Consider the following 17682-nt stretch of genomic DNA (forward strand, 5'->3'; position numbering starts at 1 on the left):
TCAGTCTAGAAACAGTGAATAGTTCTAGGAATTTATTTACTCTAGAGTGTTCATTTTGGTGGCATATAATCTTTCATCGTATTCTAGTATTATCTTTTGTATTTCAATGATGTCTGTGGTAATTCCTCATTCTATTTCAGAATATTTTTATATGAGTCTTCTTTTTTCCTTAATGAGTCTAGCCAGAGGATTGTCAATTTTATTGATCTTTACAAAAAAGAGACAAAACACCCAGCTCATTGTTTTATTAATTTTTTATACTTATTTTGTTCTCTATTTCATTTAGTTCTGCTCTAATTTTTACTATTTCCTATTTTCTGCTGACTTTGGGTTGCCTTTGTTCTTCTTTTTTTAGTTTTTCATGATGTAATGTTAGGTGTTTACTTGGTATCTCTCTTGTTTCTTGATATAAGCCTGTAATGGATAAACTATTCTCTTATTACTGCTTTCGCTGCATTCCAGATATTTTGATATGTCGTGTTGTCATTTTTTTTTTGTATTTTTCTGAAGCTGGAAACGGGGAGAGACAGTCGGACAGACTTCCGCATGCGCCCGACCGGGATCCACCCGGCACACCCACCAGAGGCGACACTCTGCCCACCTGGGGGCGATGCTCTGCCCCTCCAGGGCATCACTCTGCCACAACCAGAGCCACTCTAGCGCCTGGGGCAGAGGCCAAGGAGCCATCCCCAGCGCCCGGGCCATCTTTGCTCCAATGGAGCCTCAGCTGCGGGACGGGAAGAGAGAGACAGAGAGGAAGGAGGGGGGGTGTGGAGAAGCAAATGGGCGCTTCTCCTATGTGCCCTGGCCAGGAATCGAACCCAGGTCCCCCGCACGCCAGGCCGACGCTCTATCGCTGAGCCAACTGGCCAGGGCCTCGTGTTGTCATTTTTATTTGTCTGTATATATCTTCTGACCTCTGTTTTTATTTCTTCTTTGACCCAGTCATTTTTTAGAAGTATGTTGTTTAATTTCCACATTGTTGTGAGTTTCCTTACTTCCTTTTTGCAGTTGAATTCTAATTTCAAAGCCAACCTTATGGTCAGAAAATATAATTGGCATAATATCAGTTTTCCTGAATTTGTTGATGTTACTTTTGTGGTCCCACATATAATTTATCCTTGAGAACGTTCCATGTACACTAGAAAACAATGTATAACCTTATGTTCTAGAATGAAATGTCTTGTAAATGTCTGTTATGTCCATTTTGCCTAGTGTGTCATTTAATGTTGATATTTCTTTATTGATTTTGTTTGATCTGTCTATAGCCTACCATGATGTGTTGAGATTTCCAAGTATGACTGTGTTTCTGTCTGTTTTTATTTTTACTGCAGTTAGTAGATGTCTCATATATATTGGTGCTTCCTGATTTGGTGCATATATATTAAGAAGTGTTATGTCTTTTTGACACAATGTATCCTTTATCATTATAAAAGGTCTATCTTTGTATCTTGTTAACTTTGTCATCTTGAATTCAGCATTGTCAGATATGAGTATGGCTACACCTTCTTTTCTTTGGGTTTTATTTGCTTGGAGAATTTTTTTCAACCTTTTACCTTGAATCTACTTTTGTCCTTGCAGCTTACATGTGTCTCTTGAAGCCAAGATGGCACTGGGTGTTGCTTTTTGATCCAATCTGCTACTCTGTGCCTCTTTATTGCTGAGTCCAGTTCATTTACAATTACGGTAATTATTGATGCTTAATGATTTCCTATAGCCATTTTATGTTTTGTTTTCTGGTAGCTCTGTGTCTCCTTTAGGTCTTCTCTTTGTGTTTCTGTCCGTTGTTTTTGTTCATGGTATTCCATGCTTCTTTCCCTGCTTCTTCTTTTTTCAAAAGCTATCTGTTTCAGTAGTGTCACTTTTGTGGGTGTTTACTATTAGGTCATTAAGAGAAAAAAATGTCCATATGTACAAGAGTCCTCTGTCTTATGAGTGCTTCTTCACTCCATCCTCTTTTTCCATTGTAGATCTTTATCCTTTTCCCTTTTGTGTTATTGTTATCAGAAATTACCCTTGTTTTTGTTGTAACCTTGTTGGAGCTTTTACTTGTAGTTTTTCTTCCTTGTGTCTAGTTGAATAACTCCACTGAGTATTTCCCACAGTGGGGATTTTCTGGTGATAAATTCCATCACCTTCTGTATGTCTGCAAAAGTTTTTATTTATCCTTCATATTTAAAAGATAGCTTGGAAGGATAAAGTACTCTATCTAGTCTGGTAATTCCTCTCTTTCAGGACTTTGAACATTTAGGTCTACTTTCTCCTGGCTCGTGGTATTTCTGCTGAGAATTCTGATAAAAACCTGGTGAGACTTCCTTTATATGTTATGCTCTTTTTTTCCGTAGCTGCCTTGAGGATTTTTTTTTTGTCACAGAATTTTGACAACTTAATTACAATGTGCCTTGAAGAAATTTTATTTGCATTGAGGTAACTCAGCATTCTGTTTACTCCTTGGTTTTGAGACTCTCTTTCCTTTGGCTTGGGAAATTCTCATCAATTATTTGTTTGATTAGGCTCTCTATTCCCTTCTCCCTCTCTTCTGCTTTTGATATACCATTATTCTTTTATTGTTCCATCTGATGGAGTCAGACGATTCTTATAGAGCTCACTCATTTTTAATTTGTGAATCTCTCTCTTCTTTTCTCCATTGCACCTCTAGTTACCTGTCTGATGTCACTGATTCTCTCGTCTCTTTGGCCTGTTCTTTTAGTTAAACTTGCTACCTGGGTTTTCAATTCATATTTTGAGTTCTTCATCTCAGTTTGGTTCTTTTTGAAAGTTTCCATTTCCTTGGTGAAGTACTCATTTTGTTCATAATTTGTTTTTTGAGCTCATTAAATTTTCTATCATTTTCTTAGAGAATTTCCCCCAGTTTAAGTCCAGGATTTGAAATATAATAAGCAATCACAAAATTAAAAATAATTGATTTATAACATCTTTCCAGGGCATCATGTCATTGATCTCAAATGTCTCAGGAAATTTCTACAACATTGACGACTTAAAATACAGAGCTGAAGACCACGATGGAATTGCCTTTTCTCCTAGCCCCACAACAGATATTCTGACTTCTCTAATTCAGTTCTACCAACAGAGAGCAACCTAGAGAGTTGAATTCCATGGTAGCCCAAACTCAGTGCTGAGTGTGCTGAAATGAATAGACTCTTGTGCTTAATGAAACTTCTGTCATAAAGAATAACATCCTATTGTTCATACCTAAAGTCACAGTTCTTTTTTCTTTCAACACTGATACAAATTTGAACATCTTGGTATACATGAATATCATTAACATATTAGGAACCTCAATTCAAATAAGCCCATGATTCAAAGTCCTACATTTCTCTTTAGGCAGTGGTTCTCAATCTGTGGGTCGTGACCCCCCGCCAGGGTCGTGACCCACAGGTTGAAAACTGCTGTCTTTAAGGGTCATGTCTTTCTACCTTCAAATCCTGTCATTATTCTTCTATCAAATAGGGTAATGCATTGTCTAGTATTGGTCAAATATGTTTGGAAATATGATATATAGGTTTGCTCGCTTATAGTTTGCATTGGGAGTGGGGGACAGGCTGCAAGCAGGCAGGTTATACCCTAAGGCTTAGTTTTAAGACTAAGCCTTTCCCACCCTAAGAGATTTCCTTGTTTGTATATTGGATTAAAGGTTTTGATTTCTACACTATAAAATAGTGCAGAGAAGCCCATGCTGTAGTAAAGCAGAGAAAGGCCATGTGGAGGAGAGGAGGAGTATCCAAGATGGCAGAATGCTGAAGGAGAAGCCAGTTTGTGTAGAGTTTCTGCAGAGAAAAGAAGATGGGGAACAAAGGTGAATAAGGCTGGTGAGGTAGAAACCTTTGATTCTAGGAAACTCAGATAAGTCAGTGGCTTTGGGAGCCCTGAATGAAAAGGGAACAGTTTTCCCACTGTGTGTATTTCTTGCCTGCTGAGTGCAAGCTAGGATTAAAGCTAATGGCCCATCAGTTCTTGGCTGTGTTGTTTCATTACCATCTGTTCAAATCAAATGCAAACCTGCACTAGCCAGGCGGCTGTAATGGTGGCCGTGTATACTGGCATTACATCCAGCTTGCTAATTTATTACATATAATGTATCAGAAATAATTTATCTTAATAATAAATAAATAAATTTACAGCAGGTAAGTTTCAATAACCTGAAGCCACACAATCTCTCAATGTCCACTCTGAATATTCCCCTGAGCAACATTTTTTCATACCTCCTCTCTACATGTACTACTGGGTTTCCTTTTCTTAATAGAATGATATTATCTGCTCTAGTTGTCACTCTGGTAGTGTAATCAGTTACATCCTCTCCTACCAATAAAATGTTTCAACTTTACAGAGTCTTTTCTAACATGCCTACTCAAACAATCAATATTATATGTTTAATTTCAATGGGAAAAATTTTGCCCTTCCTCCCAAATGTGTTTAATGCAACTGAGCAAGGGGGGAGGCATCTATTAGTAAAGACCAGGGATGCTGCTAAACATCCAACAATGCACAGACAACCCCCACAACAAAGAATTACCAGGCCCAGAATAGTATTGAAAGTGGAAAATCCTGGTTTAGAGGCACAATAAACATTCACTGGCATATGTAAACATCCCCCTATGTCATCTGGAGAGAAGATTTTTATTTTTTAAGATGAAGAAGACTTAGCCTGACCAGGCAGTGGTGCAGTGGATAGAGCATCAAACTGGGATGTGGAGGACCCAGGTTCGAGCCCCCAAGGTCGCTAGCTTGGGCACGGGCTCATCTGGCTTGAGCAAAAAGCTCACCAGCTTGGACCCAAGATTGCTGGCTTAAGCAAGGGGTTATTCGGTCTGCTGAAGACCCATGTTCAAGGCACATATGAGAAAGCAATCAATGAACAACTAAGGTGTTGCAACAAAGAACTGATGATTGATGCTTCTCATCTCTCTCTGTTCCTGTCTGTCTGTCACTATCTATCCCTCTCTCTGTCCCTATTAAAAAAAAAAGACTTAAACATGTAGAAGGTAAGTGTCAACACAGAGATTAATGTAGAAGAGAATGAAGGAATACTTGAAAGTAATGATAAGGTAAAGATATTCTTTTTGAATATTAACATATTTGAATTATCTTATCCTCTGTGATCTGGAGAAAGGAGGTGTAAATGTGGGAATAGATAAGTTTGAAGGTGGTGATTGGATGGCTGATGTAGAAGAAGGCCTGAAGGAAGATAATGAAAATTTAAATAAGCTCTAGGTTTTAGAAGAGGAATCTGTTCAGGGACAAGCAAAAACTTATACAGATGTGTTGAGGAACCCACTAGAATCCACACATCTATGGTGGACCTTGTCCATATATTGTGTACCCTTTAGTACGCAGCAGCCTAGATCCAATGTTAAAAACCTGGAGAACAGATATGTCAGAAAGGAAATGGCCACATTGTGTGTACTGAAGTTGAATTGATTTGCATTGCGTCTTTTAGGGTCTAGACTAGATTTTTTAAAGACCAGTACAAAGTTTTACTTTTCTTTTTTTTAAAACTTTATTATTTTTTTTCAATTATAGTTTACATTCAAGGTTATTTTGTATTAGTTTTAGGGATACAGAATAGTGGTTAAACTATTATATTTTTTACAATGTGTTCCCTTGATATATCCAATACCCATCTGGTACAAAGTTTTGATGAACTAGAAGTAAAAGGAGAAATAGAGAGACATGAACGCTCAGTGATTTAAAAGAAAATATATGTCCATAAAGCAATAGGGAGCTGGAACGTAAGAGGAACCAGTGGTCAGGTTGACATACTGGACTTTAATTATTCAAATTTAGAGTAGGCAAATATAATGTTAAGATCAAGACATTACTGTGGAGATGGTTTCTTGAGGTGAAGACTGGGAAAGCTCATTAAAATTAAGGATTCAAGTATCTTTGGTCTTAAATTGTTTGTATTGACCACCTTTACAAAGCAACTTCCTGAATAACGCTCTTAAATATTTGGTAGCTTACTGGACATCTCCAGCTGGAAGTCCCACAATCATCAAATTCTAACATTTGAAACTCAAACTCATGTTTTCCACAAATTTTTCTCTTCTTCATCACTAACATCAAGTCTCCCATCATTTCTTTTCAATTTCACCTGATTAAAACTTCTCTGATCTATCCTTTCTTTCTATCCCACTCACCTTCTCACCATCTCTGCACAATTTCTTCATACTCCCCACCCCACCCACTAACCTCTCTGCCTGGATTAAGACCCTCACCTTCCACAAACTATTGCAAAAGTACTCTAATTGATCTCAGTGAAAACCTTTGCTGCTAAATTGGTCTTTTAAAATGAGAATCTGATCATAATACAACCTTGTTTAAAACTTTACAAAGCTCCTTCTTGTTCACAAGATATATCCAAAACCCTAAATATGCTGTATTTGGCTTTCCTCAGCTGATATTTCAAACCATACATCTGGTAAGTCCTGCCTTCACCCTTATAAACTAGCCAACCTGCAGCACTCAGGGGTCTCATCTCATAGTTATTACTAAAGCTGTGTCCTTCTACTTACTTACCCTATTCCTGGATTATCTCCTCAAGACTAAAATGTCGTCCCTTCAAACTTTTTCAGCCTCTATTAAGTGTTTACCTCTCTCCTCCTTGGGCCTTATATATGCTATGCAAAGTCTACCTTTATCTATTAGGTTTTGTTCTCTTTAAGAACTTTATCCTAAGTGACTATATAATGCAAGATCTAAAATCAATACCTAGTGCATAGCTGATACCCAATAAATAATTTATATTTATATAATATATATGTGACTGTCTTCTCACAAACCCAAGGCACAAAAAGTTCTCCTTACACAGGTCTTCTTCTTCAGATCTGGTCAGTTATTATAACTGGTTTTTAAAGCTTCATGCCTCAAGAACAATGTATAAGTTCAGTAATATAAAAGCCCTCTGCTGCTTTGAAGTAACCTAAAGTAATCAGAAGGAGGCTGAAATTTCACATGAATTCAAAAATAGAACTGATAAATTATGGCAATGAAAAGTACCACTTCAGGCTATCTCAAAACTCACAGGGTTGGTCTTAATTTTGGAATTTCTAAATAAGCTAATGGTCAAGTTGTGTGGAGGGTAATATTTTAAGTGTGGGAGTAATGGCAGCCAAAAAAGGAATTAGTTAACAATTCTAAAGATAGGACATGAAAAACAATTATAACCAATGGGAACTTCAAGAAAATATATAACTTTATATTTAAACAGAATTTTAGAATAAGATTGATGATATCCTCTGAATATAAGAAAGCCAAAAAATCTGTTCTGAAAACTCCTCTGTCACATACCCTGCATGAATGGGAGGGAAACAGAAAGTGATCTAGCATCAGAATCCTTCAGTATCTGCTGGATACTTGTCCCAGGAGAAGACCCTTAAAGGTAACTGAAGATAGAAGACCAAGAGAAGCCTAGAGGACAGGAGATAACTGAATATCCAGGCTCTCAACACACACACACACACACACACACACACACACACACACACACACACACACACTTTCCTCACTCTGGCCAGGTAGAAGCAGCTGAAGGCTCCCAAGTCCAAGACTCTCCCCGCCTTCAATAAGCTGAGCCTTAAAGCTAACGGGACAGTGGCTCCAGCATCTTCTTCAGGCCTCTCAAATGAAAAATCACTGTAAAAAGAGCAACTAATGTGCGAAAGCTTATAAGTATGTCCTCACAATCCCTATCCCATACCTGCTTTAGATACCACTTGAACTACCTGAGAATCAGCAGCTGAACAGGTCTCTGTTTCTATTCTACACTATAAGTGCCACCCCCGCAGGGGTCCCCAAACTTTTTACACAGGGGGCCAGTTCACTGTCCCTCAGACCGTTGGAAGGCCGCCACATACAGTGCTCCTCTCACTGACCACCAATGAAAGAGGCACCCCTTCCGGAAGTGCGGCTGGGGCCAATAAATGGCCTCAGGGCGCCACATGTGGCCCATGAGCCGTAGTTTGGGGACGCCTGCTTTAGAGTGTAAATCAGAATACATCACTTCTCTTGCTCAAAATCATCCAGTGACTATCCTCTCACTCAAAATGGAATGCAAAGTCTTCACACTAGTTGACAAAATTCAGTTATGAGTGAACCCTATACTATGTCTTTTATCTCATCTCCTTGTGGTTACACATATACTGTCTTTCTTTCTCTGTCTCTCTACTCTGGCAACATTAGCTTTCTTCCAAGCATTCTTTATCACTGCTTTTGAACATTTCTCTTCTTTAAATATTTGGTCTCAAATTTATCCATATCATTAAATTTAAGAATAAAATAGAATTATGTTCCATTGGTCTGTGTGTCTATTTTTCTGCCAATACCATGCTGTTTTTGATTATCATGGCTCAGTACTATAATTTGAAGTCGGGTATTGTAACACCTCCAGGTTTTCTCTTTTTACTCAGGAGTGCTTTGGCTATTCAAGCTTTGTTATGGTTCCATACAAATCTGGTGATTTTTTGTTCCATTTCTTTAAAAAATGACATAGGGCTTTTGATGGGGTTTGCATTAAATTTGTACATTGCTTTGGGTAATATGGCCATTTTAACTTTGTTAATTCTTCCAATCCATGAATATGAAATATTTTTTTATTTCATTGTGTCTTTTTCAACTTCCTTTAATAATGCTTTATAGTTTTCAGTATATAGATCCTTTACATTCTTTGTTAAGTTTATCCCCAGATATTATTTTGTTGTTGTTGCTGGAACTGTAAAAGGTTTTTTTTTAATTCATTTTCCAAAGTTTCATTGTTAGCATATATGAAAGCAATAGACTTCTGTATATTGATTTTGTATCTTGTGACCTTACTGTATTGGTTTATCATTTCTATTCGTCTTTCTGTGGAGTCCCTGGGGTTTTCTATATACAGGATCATGTCATCTGCAAAAAGTGAAACATTTACTTCTTCTTTTCTGATATGAATGCCTTTTATTTCTTTCTCCTGTCTGATAGATCTGGGTAAAACTACCAGCACTATATTGAATAGGAATGAAGAGGGTGGGCAGCATTGTCTTGTTCCTGATTTTAGAAATAAAGCTTTCATTTTTTTCACCATTTAGAATTGAGAGCCCAGAAACAAAACCATATATATGGACAAACCATCTTTAACAAGAGCCAAAAACACACAATGGAGAAACAAGCCTTCTCAATAAATGATGCTCAGAAAATTAGAAAGCCACATGCAAAAGAATGAAACTTGACTACAGTTTTTCCTCCTGCACAAATATCAATTCAAATTGGATCAAATACCTAAACACAAGATCGGAAACAATAAATTATGTAGAAGAAAACATAAGCAATAAACTTGTAAACCTTGGCTGTAGAGAGCAATTTATGAATCTGACCCCAAAGGCGAGGGAAGTAAAGGCAAAAATAAATGAATAGGACTATATCAAACTAAAAAGCTTCTGCATAGCAAAAGAAACTGACAACAAAACAAACAGACAACCAACAAAATGGAAGATGGTATTTGCAAACAACAACTCTGATAACGGGTTAATATTCAAAATATTTATATATAAAGAACTAACAAAGCTCAGCAGCACAAACAAGCAAGCAATCCAATTAAAAAACAGGAAGAAGACCTAATGAGACCCTTCTTCCAAGAGGACATACAAATGGCAAATAGACATATGTAAATATGTTCAACTTAAATAGCTATTAGGAAAGTGCAAGTCAAAACTACATTGAGGTACCATCTCACAGCTGTTAGATCAGCTATTATCAACAAGACAGGTAACAACAAGTGTTGGAGAGGCTGTGGAAAGAAAGGATCTCTCATTTACTATTAGTGGGAATGTAAATTAGTAAAACCATTATGGACGAAAGTATGATGGTTCCTCAAAAATTAAGAATAGATTTATCATATGATCCAGCAATCCCATTATTGGGTATCATCTACCCCCAAAAAACTTGAAAACATTGACACATGGACTCCCATATTCATCACAGTACTATTCACAGTGGCCAAGCCATGGAAACAACCAAAATGTCCCTCAGCAGAGGATTGGATAAAGAAGATGGGGTACATATATACAGTGGAATACTACTCAACCATAAGAAATGATGACATATTTTCATTTACAACATGGATGGACTTGAGAACTTTATACTAAGAAAAATAAGTAAATCAGAAAAAGCTAAGAACTATATAATTTCACACAAAAGTGGTATATAAAACTGAGATTCATGGCCATATATAAAAGTGAAGTATTTATCTGGGGGAGAAGCTGGAGGGAAGAGAGAAAATAGCAACAAATATATGGTGATGGAAAATGATATGACTTTGGGTGGTGGGCACACAATGTAATTCACCATTTAAATGCTATTGAGATGTTCAATGAAATCCTATGCATTCTTGTTGATCAATGTCATCCCATTAAATTTAATTTCAAAATTAAAAACATTTTTTTAACTATAGTACCATAATAATTTTTATTCCTTGACATTATGTACAGACAGCTTTATAATCATTATATTACTTAACAACTTTATGAGAATAATGGTATCAACAATTCATTTTATAGACAAAGAAATAGTCACTTGGAGGAGTTATGAATCTTGTTTAAGATAACAAAGTTAGTAAATTAAAAATGAGAATTTCAAATCTATATGACCCCAAAGTCCATGTTCATCATTTCTATACTATTTTGCTTCCTAAAAATCATGGATTGTTGTAAAGTTTACTACCATTACTTACAAACTTACTTTATTTTCACTGATCACAGCAGTATAGAGTCAGCCATGTATTCTTTATATTCATCATTTTCCCCATTAGATGTCCCATCTATCAAATGTGGGAAATGTATTAATTTGGACCAGCTGAACCAAAGCTCGATGAGTTCACAGAATATTTCATTTCAGAGTTTTCACAGAAATTTCAACAATAAGTGCTACCAAGGCAAAACTGACTCAGGTCCTGTCAAAATCTCTCTAAATTAACATAATCTAAGTAGTGGTGTTTTATCAAAATTGTAAGTACAGATTCATTTTATAGAAGAAAAAGCAAATCAATAACCCTATTAATATTATGAATACTAAATGTAGCTTAAGAACATTAATATTTACTAAAATGAAATTCAAAACACTGTGGGATACATGTGAAAAACAGTATTCCTTCTCTGAAAGTTTATAGTTCAATGGCAAAACAGACTTGAAAAGAATTACTCCACTATGTGGTCCAAACAACAATGGTACCATGGAAGATGCAGAAACCAGGTAGATGTTTTGGGAGTCAAGGAAGGCTTCACAAGGCAGAGAGAGTTGAACTAAAACTTTCAAGATAAATAAAATCTTGTAGCATTTACCAGGTCAATATCAACAACATCCAATTCTTATTAAACATTCAAAACTGTAAATTTTTTTTTAAAAAGTTGCTTGGCCAGTCTTCAAAAAACATTAAACATACAATTTCCATATGACCCAGTAATTCTACTATTAGGCATATATCCCAAAGAAGTAAAAACAGGGATTCAAACAAATATTTGTATACCCATGTTCATAGCAGCATTATTCTCAAGAGCCAAATGGTAGATGCAATCCAAGTGTCCATTGACAAATGGATAAACAAAGAAAATGTGGCATATATATATATATATATATATACAATGAAATATTATTCAGTCTTAAAAAGAATGAAAATTCTAGCACAGGCTATAACATAGATAAACTTTGAAGACATTATGCTAAGTGAAATAAGCCAATCACATAAGGACAAGTACTGTATTGATCTACTTATATGAGGTACCTAGCCTAGTCAAATTGGAGATACAGAAGGTAGAATGGTGGTTTCCAGCACTGGGGAGAGGTGAGAATTGAGAGTGAATAATGGTAATAGTTTTAGTTGGAGAAGATGAAAAACTCCTAGAAACAGATGGTCATGATGGTTGTGCGACAACATGAATATATATACTTTGTCATACAACTGTACACTTAAAAATGTTTAAAAGGATACATTTTATGTCATATTTATTTTACCACAATAAGAAAAATCTGTATTTTTTTCTAAAACATAGACATTATACTCATTTTTCATATCTGATACATCTTCGGTGTCAAACAATTGCTCTAAGGCAGGTGTGGCCAACAGTTTTTGCCCCCCAGGCCAGATTAGAAAGAAAACTTTTTTCACGGGCTGGACGAAATATTAGAATTAAAAAATGTTAAATGCAAAAATGATTCATTTAAGTAAACAAAATTTTATTATGTAATTTGTTTATAAATAAATGTTAAGTGAGTGAAAAGAATTTTAACATACAATATTATTTTAATAAAAATATGTATATATTTTAATAAAAATATAATTACATACTGTATAAATATCCAAACTGTATCAAATCAATCAAAACAATATTTAATTAATAGAATGAGCTGGAAGGGGTTATATCGCAAATAAAACAATTATTTTGCTTTACAAACAGCCTGGACACGTTTTCAATTATCAACTGCAGCCATTGTCTATGCTACAATGCCACTTGATTCAGCACACTTGACGACAAAAATAATGGTTTGACCTTGGGTGTACACTGGCAAGCTCTGCTTAAAAGAATGTGGGTTTCACATCGCCACTAAATGTCAAACAGTTTATATCGAGTACAGACGAGTACAAAAGTTGTAAATCTTTATGAAATATTTTTTAAAAATAAAAGAAGTGGCCCTGGCCAGTTGGCTCAGTGGTAGAGCATCGGCCTGGCATGCAAGGGGTCCCGGGTTCGATTCCCGGCCAGGGCACACAGGAGAAGCACCCATCTGCTTCTCCACCCCTCCCCCTCTCCTTCCTCTGTCTCTCTCTTCCCCTCCCTCAGCGAGGCTCCATTGGAGCAAAAGATGGCCCGGGCGCTGGGGATGGCTCCTCGGCCTCTGCCCCAGGCGCTGCAGTGGCTCTGGTCACAACAGAGCAATGCCCCGGAGGGGCAGAGCATCGTCCCCTGGTGGGCAGAGCGTTGCCCCCTGGTGGGCGTGCCGGGTGGATCCCGGTCGGGCGCATGCAGGAGTCTGTCTGACTGTCTCTCCCCGTTTCCAGCTTCGGAAAAATACAAAAAAAATAAAAAAAATAAAAAATAAATAATAAAAGAAGTATCGCAAATCCATTGGACCAATTATTGGAAGTTAACCCTAGATTAGTAACACGCGGAATTCTTTTCCACATATCACTATTTTTTTAAATATTTCGATTTCCAATAATGAAAGACACTTCCACTTCTGAGTAGCTGAGATTTTAAAGTAGCAGAGAATATTAAAAATTTAATCACAGGCTGCATAAACTCATTACACAGGCCGTATCTGGCCCACGGGCCATATGTTGGCCATGCCTGCTCTAAGGGGTAAAAAAGAAAGACTGAAATCTTAATTTGGAGTTGATCAATCAGAAAAAATAATTAATGGACTAACAACTATTTATTGAATATCTTCCAGATTAACAGGTTTCTAATTATTACCTTGTATGTAGAAATATTCACTAGAATATAAAAAGTAAAACTGCCACTTCTTTCCTAAAAGTTATAATTTGCCAAGACCAACTGCTTCTCTGCTATTTGAAATAAAGCAAAATCAAAATTTATTTCCAAATGCAAACACTCCAAAAAAAGTATGTTTTTCATTGTTTATGTCTTAAAAACAATTATATAAAGTTTTACCTCTGGATTTATTACAAGGAATAAAAATGTATGCTCTGGAAAATAATATTTTCAAAAAGTCTAAGGTGACCCAAAACAGTACCTAATAACAAAAAACACTAACCTTAAAAAATATTTTTAAAATTTTTATGACAGTAAACAGAGTTCACTTAGTTCAAACAAGTTCAGTAGGCATAGTACACTAAGAAATGAATGAGAAAGAACAGGTTTTGAAATTCTAAAAAAGAAAAATCATTAAGTCACTTATATAATTCAAGGTTCCAATTACTGTAGATTTTACTGGCTGTCCATATTTTTCTAATCCCATTAGCATAAAGAAAATTATTATTCAATTATAACAGAAGTTGACTCTACTTACTCCTGGTGGAAATATCTGAATAATATTTCCAGCTATGTCAAGGATTCTTAGGTTTATGAGATCACAAAGTCCCTGTGTAAGAAAACAAAAGAGATATTTTTCAAATCTGTAAAATATGTAAAATCATAAATATTTTTTCTAAATTTGAACTTGATGATGTTGACCATTTTTCCTAATTATCTGACCAATATTTCAGAACATCTTCCCCAAGGAGATTACTATGTCCTGGATTTCCAAATTCTTTGAGTTTTCCATTCCCTCTGACCACTCAGGACAACATAACATGATGGCCAAGAGTTAAGCTCTTTGGAGGTTCAAATTTCATGTTATTATGTGACTTCGGGTAAATTTCTTCATCTCTTTGTACTTCAACTTCTCCATTTGTAAGATAAAATTGCTAATGTCGTCAGCTCCTACTTCAATGATTGTTGAATCAATTAAATAAGTTACTAAGTGAGCAGTAGGTAGACAAAAACAAAAAGACAAAACAAAAAGAACCTTTGAGAAACAGAAAACAGATGTAGTCTTAGAAAGTTGTCTCTATTGACAATTCCATATATATTGCTCATAAAAATTAGGGCATATTTCAAAATGAATATGAAGCAATAAAAAAAGCATTTTTTTAATTAAACAAGAACATCAGAAAAGCAAACAACAAGCCAAAGAAAGTTGTTCAATTATGCAAATGAGATGCAAAATCAAATTTTATTTCATTGGTGCAAAGACACTATACAAAAGGCTGAAAGTACTGGAGTATCTGCACATTCCCTGATCCATCTAATTTTTTAGGATTTTGTGTATTTCTTATCTCCCTTTTTCTTAGCACTACACTAAAAGAACCCTTTCCTTTTGAAGAAAAAAATCTGTTGGGATCTCCATCAACATGCCCACTGTGACTGGATGCACATATACATTCATATACACGTGAAGAACAAACACAGAGTTTATAATGTACCAGTAAATGATTCACAATATTTCATTACCAAAACAAATGAATATTTTCTATAATACCTTATCATTTATAATGTGACCAAAAAGAACAATTGTCTGAATCATACTAAATGTGCCAGGATATAAATGATCATAGACATTCCTTACAAAATAATTCAGGATAGGATGTATTAGCATTTCAATTTTTGAAGTCTAAACTCCTTGGGATTTATAAAATTGTAGAAAGACTACTTTTAAGTTACAAAGATATGGATTTGAGTCCCTTCTCTGACCTCTGCAAATTGTGTACAAGTCACATAATCTTTCTTTCTTATTCTAAAGTGGGTATAATAAGAAGACCTACATCATAAAGTTGTTATAAACTCTATGCTTCATGATGACAATCATACTGCTGCTGGTAGAGTTTTTCCCTCAAATAAAGGAGTTATACTTTTAATAATTTTTTTCCTGCAATTTAGAGATATTTTTTACTTGTTTATAAAAATTAGAATTTTTAAATAATTTAAGAATAACAGTTTTGAACTATACTTATTTATAGCCTACTTCCTGGTATATTTTCACAAATCACATTATTGTATGCCAGAATTTTTAAAGACAATATTTCATTGAAAGAAAAATGAAAGAGCAAGAATTAGTCTGATTTTTTATCTCTCAATTTACTGTATGGCATTCATTCCCTTCTGCCAAATTGATTCTAATTTGCATAAGGAAGGGAAGCAAATCCATTGACAGGTCCCTATCAAGAAACAGTATTCTCAAACTGAGAAATTAGAGGAGAGTTTAGTAGTCACTATTTATAAAAGTTTGACAGGAGTTAGGAAAACCTAAACCACAAATGGTAGTTCCCTAAACCCACAAAGTTCCCAAAAGCTATTAACAACAGGAAGTTTTTTACTACCATAGGCCTAAAGAGCCAAGGGGAGATAGTAATAGTCTATTCGAGGATCACCTGCTGGCTATTAGCTGTGGCTTTCCAAAAAGGTGAGCAGGAAACTCATTGTGCCCCATTAGGCAAGGTACCAGAAGAATACCATCTGATAACTCAATCTCCTTCTGTCCTTTCACCTGCTGCTAGTGCCTTTCCTTGGCTATGTCCAGGAAAAAGCCAGAGGACAAGGGGAACTCAGTGAAGCTGATGCAGGTGAGTCTACCAGATGCAGAGTAGGTTGGAAAGAATAAAAGTGAATATGAAGAAAAAAATGAAAGATATATAGCACATATTCCAAAACTAATATGTACTTATATTAATATGTTGTGCAGGATATTGGATTCTAGATATAATATAGGAAGCTCAAATAAATTTTAATTTCAAACAATGAATTTTTTAGTGTAACTATGTCCCATGTAATATTTAGAATGTTCTTATACCAAAAAATTGTTTTTTTGAAATTCAAATTTGAGTATCCTGTATTTGTATTTACTAAACCTGGCAGCCTTAGCTGTGTGATATAATCCAAATTATAACCCTCCTTTGTCACAAAAATTTGGGAACTGGCTACAACTAATGATAAGGAAAGCAAATGATGGTTTGCACTTAGATATCTAAATCTATTCTATAACTCCTCCCAATTGTGTTATAATGAGCGATTTTCCCCCAAAAAAGAAAATGTTGTTCCATGTTTTGCTTACCTCTGGCAAAACTTCAATGTTGTTTCTGACTAGAAGAAGCTTCTGGAGCATCTTCAAGAACTTAATCTCTTCAGGTATGCAAATGAGCTGATTGTAGTTAAGTTGAAGTTCAGAAAGATGCTCAAGAAAACAAAGTTCTTTAGGAATACTGGCTAGCTGGTTATGATTTATACTCAAATGTGTAAGGCTTTTTAATCTAAAAAATAAACAAAGTATATGAATGAAAGTCACAAAAATAAGAAAGTGTATAGTACGGAGACTGATTATCAGAAGCCATGTGTCAATTCATCTTTTTGTAGCATCCGAGCCTTCAGTCAAGTGCTCACAACTACTGTGAATCATGTAAACACAAAAAATCTTTGTTGTAATCAAACACTCAAAAATATTTAATATTCAGATGACTTACATTAAAAGTATTTTATGTAATAAAAACCTAAATTTTAAAGAAATTAAGTTCTACTTTTATTCTTTGTGTGTATGCATTCGCTACATTGAAGAGGAAGCCAGGGGACCAAAGAGGACATATACATACAAAAATGTACACATGCATATGAACATATACATTGATATAGGGATAGGTATATATATATATAGATACTTATTTATAGATTATATATCTTGTATTAAATATTTGTGAACACCACTTAGCTCCTGTGAAAGATGCAAAGATGGATCAAACACAAATTCTGCCTTTATGTATATATCATGGTCTAGAAGGAGATATTATACAGAGCCATAAAATGAGAATAAAAAAGGCCAATGGAGAGAGGGGAAAAGATTAAGGAAATTTGAGTCTATAATTACAGATATGAAACCTAAGATATATCACAAGCATTTTGGAAAAACTGACATTGAACTTGGCCTTCAATAAGAAAACTTGTAAAATCAGGGCAACAAGAGGGCATAGTAAGCTAAGAAAATATCAATATTTTGAATAAAGAAACAGAAAGAAATTAACATTAAATATGTATCTGTGCACTTAATCATCAGCACAGCTCTACAGTTGGAATTATTAACTTTAATTCAAAAATGAGAATAAAGAGGTGGTAAATACCTTGCCCAAATTACCCATCCAGCAGATAACAGTGT

General features: G+C 35.3%; 1 protein-coding gene across 1 annotated transcript in view; it reads right to left on the minus strand.

The window, feature by feature from the left end:
- The window catches only part of LRRC69 (leucine rich repeat containing 69), a 143740-nt gene that overhangs the window by 80775 nt on the left and 45283 nt on the right, over positions 1 to 17682 (minus strand). Inside the window, exons 5-6 of the mRNA XM_066266088.1 lie at positions 16594 to 16789; positions 14014 to 14085 (exon numbers count right to left, since the gene is read on the minus strand). Coding sequence (XP_066122185.1) covers positions 14014 to 14085; positions 16594 to 16789 — 268 coding nt within the window. The remainder of the gene's footprint in view (positions 1 to 14013; positions 14086 to 16593; positions 16790 to 17682) is intronic.

This window comes from Saccopteryx bilineata, chromosome 3 (genome assembly GCF_036850765.1).
Source record: "Saccopteryx bilineata isolate mSacBil1 chromosome 3, mSacBil1_pri_phased_curated, whole genome shotgun sequence".
NCBI lineage: Eukaryota > Metazoa > Chordata > Mammalia > Chiroptera > Emballonuridae > Saccopteryx > Saccopteryx bilineata.